The 19,478-nt window shown below is 40.8% G+C and overlaps 2 protein-coding genes across 4 annotated transcripts in view; both read left to right on the forward strand.

Moving 5' to 3' along the window:
• The window catches only part of p4ha3 (prolyl 4-hydroxylase, alpha polypeptide III), a 34,251-nt gene extending 15,601 nt beyond the window's left edge, over positions 1–18,650 (forward strand). Inside the window, exons 1-14 of one of the 3 annotated variants that reach the window (XR_004615834.1) lie at positions 6,262–6,492; positions 8,130–8,284; positions 8,409–8,632; positions 11,385–11,528; positions 11,613–11,664; positions 11,932–12,089; positions 12,384–12,560; positions 14,737–14,801; positions 14,966–15,125; positions 15,516–15,578; positions 15,993–16,061; positions 16,790–16,886; positions 17,016–17,163; positions 17,849–18,650. Coding sequence is in view for 2 of the 3 variants with exons in the window: in XM_034604208.1 (XP_034460099.1) it covers positions 6,320–6,492; positions 8,130–8,284; positions 8,409–8,632; positions 11,385–11,528; positions 11,613–11,664; positions 11,932–12,089; positions 12,384–12,560; positions 14,737–14,801; positions 14,966–15,125; positions 15,516–15,578; positions 15,993–16,061; positions 16,790–16,886; positions 17,849–17,919 (1,608 nt within the window). In the remaining variant the exon portion in view is untranslated. Of the gene's footprint in view, positions 1–6,261; positions 6,493–8,129; positions 8,285–8,408; positions 8,633–11,384; positions 11,529–11,612; positions 11,665–11,931; positions 12,090–12,383; positions 12,561–14,736; positions 14,802–14,965; positions 15,126–15,515; positions 15,579–15,992; positions 16,062–16,789; positions 16,887–17,015; positions 17,164–17,848 lie in introns of those variants that run through there. The other 2 variants (XM_034604208.1, XM_034604210.1) reach the window with 2 other exon arrangements.
• LOC117773036 (odorant receptor 131-2-like) lies at positions 1,295–4,207 on the forward strand. The gene is made up of 2 exons (XM_034604731.1): positions 1,295–1,392; positions 3,268–4,207. The coding sequence occupies exon 2, from the start codon at positions 3,275–3,277 to the stop codon at positions 4,205–4,207; it is 933 nt and encodes a 310-aa protein (XP_034460622.1). The 5' UTR covers positions 1,295–1,392; positions 3,268–3,274.
• Positions 18,651–19,478: the final 828 nt, after the last annotated feature.

Below are 19,478 nucleotides of genomic sequence, written 5' to 3' on the forward strand. Positions count from 1 at the left end.
GCAGAAAGTTTGTGAAAACTTCAGGTTGCGCAATTAGACTCAGGAGCTTTACGTTAATAATCAGCCAGTCTGTTAATTACTAAACAGGGGATATGAGACTTGTCCTCTAATTGTGCTCTGGAGATGTCGCGCACTGCAGCAGCTCACTCCAGTGGAGAGCGTGTCGGAAAACACTTTTCATGTGGTTCATCATCTTTTTGAATAACTACACTGTTAATATATCTGTAGGTTATTTGTGCTGTGATGACTGACATGAGTGATGTGGTTCAAGAGCCTGACACTGAAACACTGTTAAAAAAGTTGCACCAGGTTTGTGTCAGATCAGTATCATATATATTAGTCCAAAAAATGTAATAAACAAAATTTGAGTTTTTACTCTGCAATTTGCAGATTTTGAGCATTTTCTTCGATTTCAAATCTAGTGGTATTTACTTGTAGTAATAGTACAATAAGTATAATTCCAGGATAGTAAGAAACCATTTAAACAATTACAAAAATACAGTGCTGAAATGCACAGTACTGATCTTTACAACAACTGTCAATAATATTTACCCTCCCTCATGTATGCACAACCACAGTCAAACATCCTTGAACCCTGAGATAAACCATCTTTCTGCCGTGTGCCACACATGTGTCTTTTCACCATTATATATATGTCTTATATATTTTATTCCTAATTAATGTGACAATGTAATAGGGGTCATGCCAACAACATCTTCTGAAATAAGAATTTTCTTATTAAAACACGTGAGATGATGATACCATCAGTGTTTCAGGAGCAACCTTCATGTTTACAGTGCATTCGGAACATGTGTCTCAAACAGTTCTCAGGTTTTAGGGCAGTTTGCATCACATGGCCTGACCTCTGTGCACTGAACACGAAATCCAGTAAGAACACAGTTTAAAATTAATCAGGTAACGGCTGCATGCAAACAGGAACATTGGAGGAGTAAGTTAACAGTCATGGAAATATTGACCTAGTAATATTGGACTGGGAATATTTCTAGTATTAGAAATGTTGCATTTTTAGGAATATGGGATAAGTGTAATTTTACAGGTAAAATTCTGCAGTGATAGTAACAACACTTAATGCTTTCACAGGCGTCAGTGAGACCCAGCAACTCTGGATCCTGCAGTAATGGACTCACTGAGAGAGAGACTCAGCTTCACTGACTGTAGTGACATCTACAGCTCACAAAGCGTCGCCTGCATTGACGTCAGCACTGTGAGCTGAAGTAAGAAGCACTGCTGCCAAAAACACTTTGCTCAACAGTTCACAAACTGCACTGAATGAGTCTGGTCCAGCTCACATGGAAGTGTCCTCTCAGCAGAATCCTCTCAGTGCCAGCGATCGATACGAGAGCCGCCCCCGTGACAGCTGGAAACGGCTCAGTTGAGTGACAGCACCACATCAGCAGGAAATAAATAGTTAGATAGATTAATTAAAAATACTTTAACTTAAACAAAATTTGTCCACGTTTTTCAATTCTGTGCTGAAGCTATCTGTTTATTTTCATAAGAAAATATGTCCTGTTGCACAATGTGTTCATGCACCTGTCGTACATGTGAGGTCGACGATGTTCATGATTTTCACCCCACAGGGCAAACAGGATGGAGAAATAATGCAGCTGGTCAAACAGGTTCTCTTAATATCCTGGTTTAATTCTGATCCTCTACATATTGGTTTACATACAACTTTGCTGCAGCTGGACAACAGAACCACACTGCTGCAGTGACAGATGGCACTCGGTCATATTAAAGGTTCAGTGTGTAAGATTTATGTGAAAGGGATCTATTGGCAGAAAGTGAATATAAAAAAGAATCCAAGTGATGTTTTCACTAGTGTTTCATCTAAATTGTACAAATTGTTGTTTTCTTTACTTTAGAATGAGCCGTTTATATTGAAACAGTTTATATTTAAATAAGGAGCAGGTCCTCTCTAAGGAAGCCGCCATGTTATTTACAGTAGCCCAGACTGGACAAACTAAACACCTTTTGAGTTTTTATGACAACTGAAGGCTGCCACAGCTTCTCTTTCATGTTTGGAAGGGGTGAGGTGAGGGGTTCAGCTGCAAAATGCAACTTCACCACTAGAGGTCACTAAATTCTACACACTGAACCTTTAAGTTAACATAGACAGAAATATTCCAAAATCAACCCAATTAAGACATAAGTCTGAATAAGACACTGCCATGTCAACAGCATGCTCTGATGATCCTCACCTGAATAAGGTCATAACCAGAATAAGCAATAATCAAATTAAGACATGTGGAGTAGTCACATGACGGACATGTATACGTATTAATCGAAATTAGAACGTCTTATTAGAGTTTTCACAGCATCTTGAAACATCATGTACACGACAATTACCAACTGCTTGACGTCATAATCAGACTTTGCTCTGTAACATGCAAACAGGAATATGAATGGAATATTCTATTAGCAACTCATGTGAACATCATACTTAGAATAATGTAAATCAACAGCTTATTGTAGACAGTGTGGATCATCAATTATTTGAGTGGCAAACAATGTAAATGATGTTGGAAATTGATTTACTGTAAAAGTAATTACACTCTGCCAAGACTTTGGTTTGGAGACATAACTGATGTATTTAGAGATTTTTAAACAATAAATAATACTTTTAAAAGAATCCCGGTTTTTATGACTTTGCTCTGAAGGGGTTCTGAGGGTCCTGACCAAGTTCAGTGCAACATCACTTGTGACGTGTTTGTTATGATTTTAAGTTGCTATGATTTAAGAAAAGTTTCATGTCACAACACTCTCCATGTTCAGAGCTTCTTTCCACAGATCTCGTCTCAGCCCGTGAGTCCAACTCCCCACTGAAATCTGTTGATGATGAGAAACATAATGCTTAATGATGAAAGCATGAAATGACTTTATCTCTGAGGAATCGGGCCTATATCAGACACAACATATAGGAACGAGGCCAGAGATTAGAGGGAGAACGTCTCAGGAACGTTCATCGAAGACACATCTTATGATGAGAAGAATAGAAATCTGAACTCTTCTGACGGACGAAGACATTCGTAGGTGAATGAAGTGCTTTGTTATTATGAAAATTGGATGTTTATTGAGACAAAGTTCAAACTGCTTTAAAGTCAAAGGAGTATTTACAATGCTGGAGGTTTTCTGTAAGTTATCATGTAGATTATGTTGTTGCTTTTATGTGTGTATTCATTTTATTTCTCAATATGTACATGGAGCTTTAAGTGCTTTAACATGTGTGCTCCCCGGCCTCCACAGCTGCAAAATGCAGAATCTGACTGAGCTTCAAACCAACGCAACCTCCCACAGGAGCCTGTCTTTGATCATCAAGGTGTGTGTGGTCATCCCGTTCTTCTGCGTCTTCCTGTGCTGCATCGCTGTCATGCTGCACATCTTTGCGTCCCACAGGCAGTTCCTGGACACGTCCCGCTACATCCTGTTCGCCTCCATGCTGGTCAACGACACCCTCCAGCTCATGACCTCTGTGCTGCTCTTCCTCTTCGTCATAGGTCGGGTGAAATTTACTCTGGTATACTGTGTTCCCCTGCTCATCATATCCACCGCCACTTTCCAGAACACCACCTTTATCCTGGCCACCATGTCACTGGAGCGTTACATTTCCATCGTCTACCCCCTGCGACGCCCGGCCTCCTGGCGCTCAGACCGTATCTGGATCATTATTCTGTGTCTATGGTTCATCAGCTGCATCTTCCCTGTCATTGACTTCTCCATCGGGAAACGTGATCCTTCTGTGGATGTCCTCTCCACCCCTGTGTATTGCGTAACTATTTTTGTCAACCCCTCTCCTATCCAGATGTTGTTCAAAGCTGCTGTCAGTTTGCTCTTCTTTGCAGTGGTCACAGTCATCATCCTCTTTACATATGTGAGAATCCTGCTGGAGACCAGGAAGCTGAGACAGGACCGAGTGTACGTGAACAAAGCCATGCACACGGTGCTGCTGCACGGCTTCCAGCTGCTGCTGTGTGTGCTGGCCTTCAGCCATCCCATCACTGAGACTCTCATAGTGCTGCCCACCAACTGGCAACCAGAGGACATCTCTTTTTTTAATTACTTCTGTTTCATCCTGATGCCACGTTTTCTGAGTCCGCTCATCTACGGCTTCAGAGACCAGAGTCTCAGGGGCTACATCGGGAAAACGTTCCTCTGCTGCTCAAAGAAAGTCAAACCCTGGTCGTAGAATTAAATAAGATTAAAGACACGAGACAGGTTTATATTCTTACTTTTCACACACACAAGCCTTTAAGAGACGCTTCCTAATGCACTTCCATTGTAAGTAATGGTGACAAAACACAAAGTCCTTGTTCTTCTGGGTAAATGTATATGCCATGTGTATCTGCCATTTTAGTGTGAAATTCATTAAAAAAAATATGGGCTAAGTTATGACAAGTCCTTTAAAAAACAAAATTTCAATTTCTTTCCTCCAAAAAGGCCTCAGAGGGTATTAAAAAAGTCTTAGACAGTCATTTTGTTTATGAAACATCATTGTATCTTAATGAAACAGTTGATTGTGCTGCAGAAGACTCATCAATCCCTTTTTGTTTTTTGTCAGTCAGCAGCATCAGATCTGCAGCAAACACTGTCACTACTGCTGCTTTAGGTTGCTCATTGTCTCATGATGAAAAATGTAAGAAGAAGCTTAAAATAAATTGTATTGCTTGATTCATTGCCCATTTCATGAAACATTTCTGGATCCACTGAATGATTATTATCAGTGGAAATGTGTTATATGAGTCCATGTGATATGAATTAAAATATTATAAGTCCTAATATCCCAACTGGTTTTCCATCATACTTTCAAACATGTGCCGATGTTATCATGAAACATATTTAAAAGTATAAAATTGTTTTCTATGTGTCTGTTAAATGTCTTAAACCTAGTTTTATGAAATCTGCAGCAACCCCGTTCTTGCATATACATAAAGGGAATGAACATTTCAAGTTGTACTGATGTAATTCAAAGATTATTCGTGACGCAGAGAGAACAGAATGTACAATCTCTGAACAAGAAATAACCAGACACTGATTAAACCTTGTGTGTCCACAAGATCGACACATTTATGGATCCGCCACCAGAGTCAATACAGGTTTTTGACAGTTGTGGGATTGAATTTTAGTTGTTATCACACAATCTGGCAGCTGCTGTGCTTCAGCCTCTCAGTTTCTCATTGAGCATGCACTGCTGATCCTGCAGGATTTATGAGCAAGTCTGTGACTGAGCTTCAGACTTCATAACGAATATTATAAAAGTTTAAATACCATAAATGTTTGAACAATGCACAAATAAGTGGGTTGAAATTTCCATTTGAATATTTATATATGTGTATGTAAGCAGCCTAAATGCAAGTTTCCCTTGATGCTGGTAAAGATGTGTCAGAATTGTGTTATAGATAATAAATAAAAATACAAAATGTAACCCTCCAAGTCAATCTGTTCTCCTGAAATACACAAATTTAAACTTTGAATATGTTTTGTTTGCACTGTCCATTAGAAGGGAAACTATATTGAACAGATGCCCATAGGCCAGATATATTACGTACATTACTCACATTTTATTGAGTAATTAAAAAGTGATTAAAAGTAAATTCCTTGTGAACTGGTGGTTTAAGTTGAGTTGTTTATGCATGTCACAGTCACACATGTAGTTTAATCGTACATGGAATCACAACAACAACAACAACAACAATAATAATAAGAATAATGTTAATAATAATATAGTAATCATAATAATCATAATAATAGCCTAATTACATCAATAATTAATTAATCTCTCTACTCAAGTTTATGGAGCTTTATTGCTACAGATGGGTTGTTGTTCAGCACTGTTGCCTGCAGATGTCGCTGTGACTCCAAACTTAAGACCCATATGAACCTATCGCTGTGATTTATCCTCACCTAAAAACAAATAAATAAAATAAAATAAATATAATTATATATATCGGCTATAATAAAGGTGGCAAGTTGATCTTAGTATATCATACAATAAGTTGTTTGCAGGCAACCAGGCTCAAATTTAATAATTTAATCAGATTAATTTGCACAAACAACCTAAATAAAAGTTTGGAATACTCCTGTTGTTGTTGTGGAGGAAATAAACCAGTGTGATGAGTGTAATGGTGTAAAACCCATCTCCTCAGGCTGTGGGTGAAAGCTGATCTCACATGTGAGGAGGATCTGGAGGCAGGTTTGATTCTGACAGAGAAGCCTGCAGGAGGAGGAGGAGGAGGAGGAAGAGGAGCTCAGACTGAGGAGCTGCTGCAGGAGGAAGGACATTTAACTCTTTGCTGTGGAGATGAATCTTCTCACACGTGTTTTGTTCGGCTGCGTTGTCCTGACTGTGTCCGCAGGAGAAATGTACACATCGCTGCTGAACGTCCAGCAGGCGATCAGTGTTGAACGGAAGCTGATCGATGACCTGAGAACTTACATCGACCACGAGTTTGAGAGGCTGCAGGACATCAGGCGGTGAGTGATGGTGGCAAAGTGGAGGTGGATGGTTTCTATACAATTCTCTACCTGCATGCTGGATATTCAATAAACAATGATTCCCTCAGAGATTTGTGACTGTGAAATCCTGAGAGAGAGACAGAGCTGCACCTCTGTTCTGTATTTAGGGAAACATCTGCTTTAATTTCCAGATGTGTTTTACTTTGAAAGTGGTGATGGGTTTTGTCCAGTGAACAGTACTGGAGCTGCGACATATAGTGGACAATTAAAAGTTTGTGGACATGATGATGATCAGAGATTTCACAAGGATATGATCATGAGATAAGATACGATAAGTTAAGATGAGTTAAGACAAGACACAAGACAAGTCATGAAAGTTAGGATAAGGTAAGTTAAGACAAGACAAGTTGAGATACGATAGGATGATAAGGATACAACTTAAGACAAGACAAGTTAAGTCTAGTCAAGTTGATACAAGACAAGTTAAGGTACGATATCATACAATGAAATATGATACGATACGATGCAATACTTTACGATGCAATACTTTACGATACGATAAGATACGATACCTAATACACGATACCATACGATATGATACCATACCATATACGATGGGATATGATACCATACCATACGATCAGTACGATACAATACAATGCAATACGGGTTAAGACAGGACGAGACAAGTTGAGGCAAGAAAAGTTAAGATATAATACGCTACGATACGATACAATGAAATACAATACGATATAATACAAGTAAAGAGAAGACAATTTAAGACAAGTCTAGATGAGACAAGAGAAGTTAAGCTACAATTCAATACAATACCAAATGATACGATGCAATAAGATACGATATTCAACTTCACTGTTGTTGAATCAAAGCTCAGTTTTATGTTTTTTCTTTACAAGAAAACAATGACATCAATTAACTGTGCAGGTAGAATCATGGCTTTTCAAGTTTTTCTTTCCCTTGGCCAGAAACTTTCATCAAAAAAGCAAAGAGCCCAACTGATGCAGAACAAGACTCATCAAGTCACTTCCCAATAATAAATGCTGAAGATTGAACAGTTTCTGTGTGGAGGAGTCACTTTGACCAAGACACTGAAGCTTCAGTGTTGTGGTGTTTTTGTGGTTTGGTTGGAAAATGAGTCATGTCATGCATCAGCTTGACTGATCTGTCAACATCCAACATTCATTTGAATTTCTTCTTCTGGCGTCAGAACAAAAAGCTGTTTCCTTTCAGCCCAGCGCTGAACTTTCAGAAGTTTAAAAGGTTGCTGTTATTAGATGTAGGGAAGTAAAATTTAATTAAGTGAATAAAGACGAATAAATAAAAGCAGATAAGGTCATAAATAAAGTGATGTGCTTTGGAGTTAGGTGAACTGTTATGTAAAAAGGTATCTCTTGATTATTTCATTAAATGATGATCTGTCTATTTCCTGCGTGTTGTTTGTGTTAAGTACCACAAATCATTGTGTATTTGGTATTTCCACTCTGATGAACAGCAGAGTTTCGTATAACTCCAATCCTGGTTCTGCCTGAAGGATATTTTCTCTTCTGTGAACAGTTTTTAGCTCACGAGCTTCTAACCCAAATCCTAATTGAGTGGTTGTCCTCTTCTTTCCTTTTAATAACCACACTTTAACACAGCTTCTACACCAAAGTGTCTGACCTGCACACTGGACTTTATAAAGGCCCGGCGGCTGCGATGGCGAACCCGCTGGCGGCCTTCACCCTGATCAAACGGCTGCATTCAGAGTGGCTGAATGTCATCTACAGCAAAGAAGCCTCAGAGAACACACAAGGTTGACTCACCGCCTCCTCACAGACACATCTGGTGGTGATAACTTAACACCCCCCCTACTCACCCTTCTTCTCTGCTGTCACCACCCAACCCCCACGCTCACCTTTTGACCTTCTGCTGTCCAGCCCTCAGGTCCAGTTACGAGGAGGAAGAGGCTGAACTGCCCAAACTGGAAGACCTCCAGGGGGCCGCCAAGGGCCTGATGAGGCTGCAGGATGTGTATGGTCTCCAGGTTGAGAGCCTCGTCAGGGGTCGCTTCCAGAGAGTCACAAATGGAAAGCCTGCTGATATCTGCGTGCCTGCGGTCTCTGTGCCACTGTCTGGTGATGACTGCTTTCTGGTTGGAAAGGTACACAAGCCATTATTTCCCTTTTATTGGCTCCTCACAATGTTTCAACCTAATTCTACATTTAAGAACTTCATGTCTCTAATCCTCCAATAGTTATTTAAATCAAACAACCTGAGAAGTTTAAAGTTGAAATCACTCTTTGATGATATAGTAACATCCATAGACTGTAAATAAAGATGGACGACATGACAGCTGCCAAAAAGTAAAGCCAAATCTCGTTCACCTCCTGGTGGCTGGCTGCTGAACCTCCTCCGTGTTAATTTCTGGGACGCGGACCAAACTAAAAAGTATTTTTCTCCTATAGAGATGCGTTGTCTATCTTCATTTAGAGTCTATTGTAACACCTCATCGATGTCTGACAGGTCATGAACCAAATAAGGTCTGGAACTTGTTCGACATCCTCATCTTTGTATTCGATTTTTCTGCAAAGTCACTAGTAACTATGGCTCTCCAACACATGTGGAGTATTAAAACGTACAAAGTACACTCTCTCCCTCTTAAATGTGGTGTTTAAAGTAACATAAAAATGAAAATAGTACAGAACTAGAGGCTCAAAATTGTAGGCTGCTAAAGTTTCGTAAACTTGAGTAAATCTATTTTGTTCATTCCACAACTGCTTATTTTTCACTTCTCTATTTCCTGAAATGTAGCAAAAGTGTAAGTGTGTTGGCCTGTCTGTCGTCCTTCTGGGTCACTTTTCTGCATAAAATAAACACATGTAAGAACAAATTAAAACTGAAAAAGGCTGAATGACGTTGCTGTGAAGGTTTCCCTCCCTGATTATCGGCCCCTTCCAAAACTCTGTCAGTCATCGGGTGGTGGTGGGAATTCAGACCATCCGTCTGGAAAAAGCGGAACCTTTCCCATTGTGTGCCTGGGATTCCATTCCACGTGAAGATGAATATACATTTCTACAAGAAGAAAAAAAATTCCACTGTTTATGTGCAGTGGTGATGAGTTGGGGCAGAGGGTGGGAGAGTCATCTGAGCATGGAAAAGACATTATCTCACACAGCAGACAGTGAGAAGTGTTTTGGGGGGGGGGGGGGGGCCCGGCAGAGCTTGTCTTCACTCACACTGAGATTATCTGAGACTCTGTGTAAACGGAGATGCTTCGTTTTAGGGTGCCGTCAGTAAAAGAGCCGCCCGCACGTGCTTTTATATGGTCGTTAAACCAACCGGGCGTGTTAACAGAAACTTGAAGCTTGTCAGTTTCTTTGGGTGGAATTTTAAAGCAGTTTGAAGCTCCACTCCAGCAAAAAGATCTGCTGAACATAAACTATCTTTAAGAAATCAATGGTTGTTCAACTGCTGCAGAGACTAACAGCTTCCAAATGACCGGGTTTTATAGTGGGTAGTGGGTGTGAAGCTGTAGAGTGGCTAAATTGGTGTTTGAGTAGTTGAATGGTGGCATGTGTTTGTGTGTGTGTGTGTGTGTGTGTGTGTGTGTGTGTGTGTGTGTGTGTGTGTGTGTGTTTATGGGGTCAAATGCCACACTGGAATTTGTGTTTGTGTGCTGTCTTGAGGGGTTGTGGATATAATCTGTGGGGGGAGGAGCCTCTCTCTGTGTGGGGGCTGTCAGAGCTTCACTCAGCACCTACTTCATCAAGTGGAGTCAGCTCAGTGAAAAAACAGGTGAAGAGTTAATCCTGTGTTCCTCACTTTCTACATGTAAAACTACTGCCGTTGTTTTACTGGATCTCCACACACGTAGCTATCGTCATCATTAGTGCATTTGACTGAGAAGCCAAGATTAATTCCTAACTTCTGTGATGAACTTCTGTTGTGTATTCTTCTGTATTACGGCCGCCTGGTGGCCTGGATTGGAACAGCTTGTTGTAGCTGGTCTCTCGATGGCGGTGAAAACGTAACTGTCCACTGGAACCTTTTAGTTCTTGAAAATAGTTCCTGGTCCTGGTACTTATGGTCGAAACATGACTATTGTGTCTTATGTGGCATAAAACGGGGTCGAGGCTATTGCAGCAGAACTATGAATGACAACTTTTTATTCTTGCAACCAATTACAATTCAGTCACACACGTTTTTCGTTTTTTTGTTCTGCTAAAAGCGTGTAATGTTGCCTCTTGCTGATAGCCTTAAGTGAGCAGGATTGGGCAACAGAGGAACCTGCACTCCCCACCAGTAATACCTGTAAACAGACTCAGAGTAAAAAACACATGATGGCAGAACAGGTTAAACAAATGCAGCAATTAATCCATTAATCAAAAACGGTTTAAATGATACATTTTGGAAGAAATTCAAATAAGCATTGTGCAGCATTGACATTCTAAAAACTGAATGATTATTTCAAATGAATTGATAATGAAAATCAATCAAAGGTTTCTCTTTTCATCCAGTACGACACTTTCGAACTTTATCCAATGTATTCCACATCGCATGTCTGCATCTGTCATCAGTGGAAAATGCATTTTTTTGTAATTTAATAGGAAGGCTTGGCCCTCACTCAGCCTAAATCCTGCTCGCTGGGCACATATAGTTATACCAGCTGCATGACGTTGTAGATTTGGCAGAAAGAAATTGGTCTGATTCTTAATGCTGATGTCGACTCATAACAGCCTCACCGCGGCTGAACGGATGTGATTCCTAATATAAATCATCTCAAGTCTAAAATCCCCCAAAACCTAACAAACTCTGGCAGAGATGCAACATCTGGCTGATGTTTGGTCCTGAGACAAATTCTTATAAAGCGACCCACTATTGATGGAATGTAACCCAGGTGTTGTTGCACACAGGTGGCCTACGAGCAGCAGGACTACTACCACTCGGTGCAGTGGTTGGAGGAGTCGGTGCGTCTCTTCAGAGGAGTCGAGTGGAGCCCTGAGAATGAAGGCACTTTGGAGGATGCTCTGGATCACCTGGCCTTCTCTCACTTTAAAGTATAAGAAGGAAAAACTCACAAAATGCACATTGATAACACGGCCGATGCATCGTGCTGCTCTAAGCTGCTCTCGTTGTTTCAGACAGGAAACGTCTCCTACGCTCTGAGTCTCTCTCAGGAGCTGCTGCATCACGGTAAATCTTTTTAGACACTTATCCTTTGCATGTGCGGCATAAAAAACTTCTGTACAGGTTTTGTCTTTGCCTCAGTGAACGGTGGCTCAGGAGGTAAAGAGGGCCATCCTTTAATCTGGCGGTTGGTGGTTTGGTACCTGATTCCTCCAATAATGAATCTGAACTTCTGTTGGCTGAACTGTCAGTGTGTTTGTGTGAATGTGACTCTTGAGTAGTTGTAAAGACTACATTTATTTAATGTGTGACTCTACACGTGTTTCCTCTCAGATCCAAAGAATGGAAGAGTTCTGCAGAATGTTGAGAAATACGAGAAGCTGCTGGTTTCTGCGAGTCCACCCAGCAGCAACGGGCTGAGGAGACCTTCATCCGATCACTTGAGGACCAGGGACACTTACGAGAATCTCTGTCGGACCCAAGGCTCTCAGGTATTCAGCACAATTCATTCTGGACACATACTGTTCATTGAAGAGTTAATACAACAACCACAGTGTTTTTTATAGAATATATAAAAACCCAAAATGAAAGTATGATGTTTTTCATTCCAACGTCTCCATGTAGTTAATCAAAGATTTGACAAAGCTCTCAGATTTCATCCTTTATCCAAGAGTTCATCAAGATCCAATGCTAAGATTTACAGTTTGTGGATGAAAAACGAAAAAAAACCCAGATTATTTCTTTGATTTTGTTAATGGACCTCAGATGCCTGTTTCTCCTAACAGCCAATGCATTTTGAAAACCCCAGACTATTCTGCGACGACTTCACCAATGGCGACCCCGGCCTGCTGCTGATGCCAGTGAGACGCGAGGTGCTGAGCCTGCAGCCGTACGTGGTCCTCTACCACGATTTCATCACTCGCTCAGAGGCTGAAGACATCAAGCAGGTCGCCCAGCAGGGAGTAAGTGTCAGCACTGTGCAGTTTTCTCATAATTTTGGGGGGGGTGGGACGGCAAATGTGTCCAATATGACCGATTTTTAAGAATTAAGACAAAGAGCAACGTCTTAAATCCTAATAAATCTTCTCGTGTTTTTTTGGATCCCATGTTTTATAGCGTTTTCGCAATAACAACAGGAAATGTGCTGTTTCCTCCACATGGGACTCACGTTTGAGAATCAGATCTCATTTGTTCCACCAGTGCCAGGGTCACAGTTTTCAGAATATAACCGTCTTTGTGGTTCCTCATTGGGAAACCATTACATCTATTGGGATTGTCTTCATTATTGGGGATTTTAGGTGGTTTCCCAACACATTTTTACTTTCATCAATCCCAGATGTTTGTTCTCCTGAGAAGCGTCATCATATTTGCAGCCTTTGAGCAGTTGTCATTTCACTTCAGTGCAATCTTGGTTGGCACACGGTGCAGTATATGTAAGTGTCACTACAAGTGTGCATGAGCTGTGGATTGACAGGGATCCAACTGTTATTTTCCAATACCCACCAGGCATCACTGGTCATCTATCACATCTTCATCACTGATACTGTGTCTTACGTTTTCTTTCCCTCTGACCAACCAGATGATCTTATAAAACACAAAGTTGTGTATTTATCGTTGCCTGAGATTTTGTGCTCCTATTGTGGACACTTACTCAAGTGCTTTAATGAAGTTCACTTTGGATTTCCATATTTTTTCTACTTTTAGTTTTTCTCCAATATAGGGAACTAGTTTGTGTTTGTTTTGACTTTATAGGTTAAGACCTTGTGCACAGACAGAACATATTAGACAGAACATTCAAATATGTTGATTAGTAATTGTCTAAATTCCCAGTATATAAAAATTTTCAAATTTGCTCCACCTGGACAAATATCCCAGTTAGTGCATCTGTTAGTGACCAGTTTGCACAGCGAGAAACATCTTTTGATAGTTTAAATACATTTTCAAACGTCCCTGTGGTAATGCACATTGAACAGGAAAATGAACTTGAAAGGTATTTTTTTCCATCAGATGTCGATCAGAAGGTTTTTCTGGTAAATATTACTTTTGCACATATTTCCTGTTAATGCGCTCTGCTGTGGGGCTCTGCTGGCGTCTCATTCAGCCATGTACCTTTTCCTGCTGGACAGATCCTGGAAAGACCCTATGGAGGAAGAGTTGGTCCCGTTCCAACCATTTAGAACCATTAAAGGAATGAGGGATACATTACTGTGAAAACTTGGCAGAGGGTCACAAAACTGTCAATGAGCTTCGGCATCTCTCTGAATGTGGACCATCGAAAAAAAATCTAACAGCACAAGCTCCGAGCTGCTGACTCACTTAGAGAATAGTTGGTGGGCTAACTCCACTGCTACCCTATAGTTTCTGTGAGGCTTTGGCTCTGTTCGATGACTTTTCCATCCTGTGTTCAGATGGAAACCCCTTTACTTATTTCGTCATTATGTCAGCTTGTGGCTGGATTGAAAACAGGCCCGGGACCATGGGCTCATTCACAAACCATGAGCCTGGTTTACACTTTGTTCTGTGCTGGATGCTGGAAGAACACAGGGTCTGTTTTGAGTTAACAGCTCAGCCAACTCGACTTTTATGAAGAAATGACGTGTGAAGTAATTAGTCGACGTTTTAGTATTTCGCCTCTTTTGACCTGTAGTGTAAGTGGTGGTCATAAGACGCCTGGATTCACTGTTGTATAAAACACTACAGTTGATGGACCCGGTGCAAACTGGAAAACACATATGATTTGAGTAGAACGCAGTGTGACCACTCGGCTGTACAAATAAATGACAGGATCAGTTTAAAGAAAAGAAGACTGGGTCCAAAACATCTGGACCCAGACTCCCTCCCTCACTTTGACAAACTGCGCAGGGAGACAGAATGAAACTCGACTCCGTTATCTGTGGGGAAAGCAGTGAAATCTCTATATTCTGGTTGGTTTGCAGTCAAGAAAGATCATTTACCGTGCAAAGCCAAATGGAAAGATTCCACTGTCCACTGTCTGCACTTTTTGTTTAGTTTTTCATTTTGAACGTGTAATTTGAACCTATTTTCAGGCCACTCACACTTTGTTTTAGCCGAATGTCAAAGCTTGGCTCCCGTAACACTCACAAACACGAGATGCTGTTTTCTGTCTTTGCTAACAAGCTGAGAAGGTCTGTGGTGGCAGCTGGAGAGAAGCAAGCGACGGTAGAATATCGCATCAGCAAGAGGTACAAAGTACTGGAAATACTTACGACATGTTGTTTATTATTAGGGTAGTTATTCTATTAGTATTAGCATGTTTAGACGGTTCGTCTTGTGTACACATATTTGCAGGGGTAATCAACAAGAAAGCGAATGATTGATACCTTTTATAAAAACGTTTTATTTCCAGTGCCTGGCTGAAGAACACAGCACACTCCATCATAGGGAAGCTGGACCAGAGGATCTCCATGATCACAGGCCTGAACGTACAGCATCCGTATAGCGAGTACCTCCAAGTGGTGAATTATGGGATTGGTGGCCATTATGAGCCTCACTTCGATCACGCTACGGTAAGTTGATCGTTGACACTCTTTTCCATTGTAATTTTTTAAAACCAGGTTAAAAACATTTTCATTTTAGGTGGCCGAACCATCATTCTATTTCGTTCTATGATTTTTTTTCTTTTTTTTACACAGTTCCATTCAATTTTATTTGTATTATTTTTCCCTTTCAACTTATTTTTTTTAGTTTTGATACAGATTTATTCTTTTCATCGCTTCTTATCTCTTTTATTCTACTCATTTTAATCTAATCTTTTGAATCTACCTCTGTGAAGGTGCTTTATAAATAAAATTGCCATGCCTTGACTTGTTGTACCATTATATTATAAATTTTCGTCTGACTCTGATTACATTTCTAATGCTGATTTCTAATATCTGTTTATATTTCCACACAACCAGTCACCTTCCAGTCCTGTGTACAAGCTGAAAACTGGGAATCGAGTGGCAACCTTCATGATATATGTGAGTGAAGTCTTCTTTCGACCCTGAATCAACCAGCCAGAGGTTCCTATAAGATTAGATAAGGTCCGATGTCTAAGTTAAAAACAAAAGGTCAGTTTGCAGGACTTCGGAACCACCAGCCTGAAAAACTCAGGATGTGAAGTACATTATTATTGATATCGTATCATGCAACAAACCTGCAGCTAACTTAAATTCAAACTGCATTACACAGTGTACTTGTACATTTTTGCCTTTCAATGTCTTACTTGTTCTCTTTTGTATTATCATCACCAATAATCTAATATGGACATGTGAGTCAAATTGGATTGTGATAAAGAAGAGACTGGCTCTTTGTGAGGCTTTGGAAACAGTGCAGCTGATCACACGATCACATAAACACAAGACACTAATGTGAAGGAATGTCCTTTTCCACAGCTCAGCTCTGTCGAGGCAGGTGGCTCCACGGCCTTCATCTACGCCAACTTCAGCGCTCCTGTCGTGGAGGTAAACACACTGAGATTCACCGAGATGAGCTTCTCTCGTCTTCAAGACATTTTTTGCCTCAAGCGAGATCGTTTTCCCATCACTCACGTTCTCCTGTGCAGCTGTCAAAGGGCTGAAAGATCATCGCCACAGTACTGCGGTTGTGTAGTCGAGCCTCAGTGGAGGTTGGAGGTGTTACTGGGTCTGATAAATGAGCTACAGTGGAAGGTTTACTAGACCATTCCTGGGGTTTAACCCTTCACCTTTAATTTCACTGACACCTCACTTCCTGGCTGTTTATACAGAAAATAACCGAAGCTCGTAAACTGATAAAATGACTAATAAAATAGTTCATGCATGAAATTCAACTCTGTCTGAGATAAGTAGAATGATTCATGGCAGAAACTACACTTGTAGCTCCAAGAACATCCTCATTTACTGTTCTCTAGCTGTAATTTGATTTAATTTCATTCAACCTTTTAAAACAACATTGCTCAGCCAATCTGCCATCTGTAAATTTATTCATCATTGGATAATTGATTGGTGAGGATTTCACTTTTTTACTTAACTTTTTTTTCTGTTTTTTATATTATGGTAAACTGAATATCTTTGGATTTGGGTGCATTTAGATTCATGGATTAACCAGGATATAATATTATGATTAAAATAACACTTTGGTCCAACCTCAATTTGGACTAAAGCAGTATTTTTAGAACTCATTTCAACTTTTTGTCTTTTTCTCATCCCAGAGAGCTGCCATCTTCTGGTGGAACCTCCACAGAAACGGTGAGGGAGATGTCGACACCCTGCACGCCGGCTGCCCCGTGCTCATTGGAGATAAATGGGGTATGACTCAGTAGATTCAGGGAGTGATGTGATGGTTGCGTCAGCGGGAGCCAATCAGTGATGGAAGGAAGTCAGAGCAGTTTATGAGACCTCATTGAGCTTTTTCGCATCATTCTCTATATTTTCCAGTGTCCCTGTTATACAGGAGTGAACAGCTCGGCCACATCTGTGCTGCATTATGCATTTAGAGGTGTTACTGTTGAGACACTGAGCTCATCTTGGAAGCTGAACATCTGCTGCTGGTTGGCCCGGGCCGTCGAACTCCCAACGCCGAAACGTGTGTGTCACAGACCCAGTTAAAATAACAGGAGGATATTAATCATCACAAAGTAGCTGCAGGAGCATTCGCTGGCTGTGTTGATTTTGGCAACTAAATATATATATCGTCAGAATGAATGTTAAAGCTTTACTAAGTGGAATAAATATTTGTCCTTTGGTTAAAGTAACAATGGTGCAATCTAGAAAAAAGTCCTTCACTTAATATTTTTGTTAAGTAAAGTATTGCTTGTTCTGCAGACATTGCAGCATTTAACGTATTTTATTATCTGGGTGTAATATTATTGGATTGTTATTATTAGTGTAGGCAGCATTTTATCAATTTTAAGAGAATCTAATCTGTAAATGCATCATAATTAATGACACAGTAATAGTTTTTGTATGCACAAGATTGTAACCTTAGCTGTTTAGTTAATATCCTGGATTAAAAAATGTATAATATTTCCCATGGGGAATATAAAAGGGAAAAAAACTAAGTAGAATGAAATACAAATACTTACATGTTTTCAAGTACAATTTAAACTTGCACATTTTGTACACGGGTATTCACTGCATCAAGGAATATACTTCTAAGAATGTACTTTTCAAACACAATTATCCAAATCCCAAAAAGTAAAACTTCATTAATCTCTATTTGTCTTGAAATATATATATAAAGATAACTTGAATCGGTTTGTATGTTTCAGTGGCAAACAAGTGGATCCATGAGTATGGCCAGGAGTTCCTACATCGCTGCAGCCTGAATCCTGAAGAGTGAGATGCGTGCAGCATTAGCTGGGCCCCTCGGGGTGCAAGAGCCGGCCTCTACAATTGAGAGGCACACTTACAGGCGAAGAGAGGGAGGCAGCCCAAAAAGTGAGCACACAGGCAGGGGAGCTGAGAGGCGTGAAGGGGGGTGGCCTGTATCTGTGACTGAAGTCCCCCGCACCCAGGGAGCCTGGAGCGTACAGCGGTCACTGCTGCAGTGCACATGGATCACACAGCGCTGAGAGGCGGGGTGGGAGAAGAGTGGGGCGGTTGGAAATTGGGCCCCCAGAGGCCAAATGCTGCTCCTGCAGATGGAGAGAGGCCTCTGCCTCCGCACACTGTGCTGGTTTCAGTTAACCGTGCAAAGGCTGTTTACCTCCCGCCTGCTTAAAAACTGAACTTCTCATGCAGCTCCTTTCCTACGCTGGGCCCACTCAAGGGTCTGTCATCACAAATCAGCACAGCGGAACTTTCTGGATACTCAGGATAAATGTGCATAAGCAGATGCACAAGACATTCACAAATATCCGTGTGTGTGATGGTGTTGACAGAAATAAATGTCTATTCTGGATTTGATTTGATTTACTGCACGCTACAGAAGATGTGTTTTACAGGGAACAAAAAAAACCCATTAAGTTTGTTGAGGTTTCTCTCTGGTCCTCTCAGACCTCAGGACTGCAGCTCAGACTGGTGCTTAGTGAGTCATAGGAACCTTTCATTGTGAGTGTGCCTGTTAGGTCCCAGCTGACTGAGCAATGTGGTCATCACTGCCTGTGCGAGACTCTCTCAGTCTAATTTCAAGTAACTAACTGCCTAATGGAACAAATGAACCAGATTTGTCATCCTATTATGGAGCTGCAGAGGCCAGTCGCCATTAATCATTCGTCTGCACGCCCCGTGATCGCTCCGGATTTCATGTCTGGACTCACACAACCAACGCTGTGCACATACCACCCAGAGATCTCAGATATCTGTGTCTAACTAGGTCATAACACTTCTTAAAACAATGTGGGATGGGACGCACAAAGTACTATAACTCATAGGAGCTCAAGGAAACAGAAGGCATCTCTATATTTGACTTTTTTTGCAATGGTGAAAGTCGTCACAGTATCACAAGTTTTCTTTCCAGCTCACTATGATTTGCACAAACAGACACACACACACACACACACACACTAACATACAGAAAATATATGCGAGGGCCATATATACATGATACACATTCCTGGGTGCAGGCGAAACAGCAGGACTTGATTATTTTCCCTCTGAACCGAGGGATGAGGACGCTGCTGCTTCACTGAAGCTCTTTCACATCTGTTTCTCTGCAGCTTAATGTGAGATTTGCACCATTTGTTTTTAATTATAAAGTTAAGTAATTATACAAATGGACCCAGTATTGTCAACACGTTGTTTGCAACTCAACTGCCTGCAGCTACTACTTTGATTGATAGAAACACACGTTGCAGCTACAAGTCGGATAAGTGACTTTTCACAGGACCGTCTTACAATCTGAAACCTCACTTTTCCCCAGAATTCAAAGGGCTTCATTCTGCACTCTGCCCTCAGCAG

The sequence above is a fragment of the Hippoglossus hippoglossus genome, chromosome 13 (genome assembly GCF_009819705.1).
Source record: "Hippoglossus hippoglossus isolate fHipHip1 chromosome 13, fHipHip1.pri, whole genome shotgun sequence".
Lineage (NCBI taxonomy): Eukaryota > Metazoa > Chordata > Actinopteri > Pleuronectiformes > Pleuronectidae > Hippoglossus > Hippoglossus hippoglossus.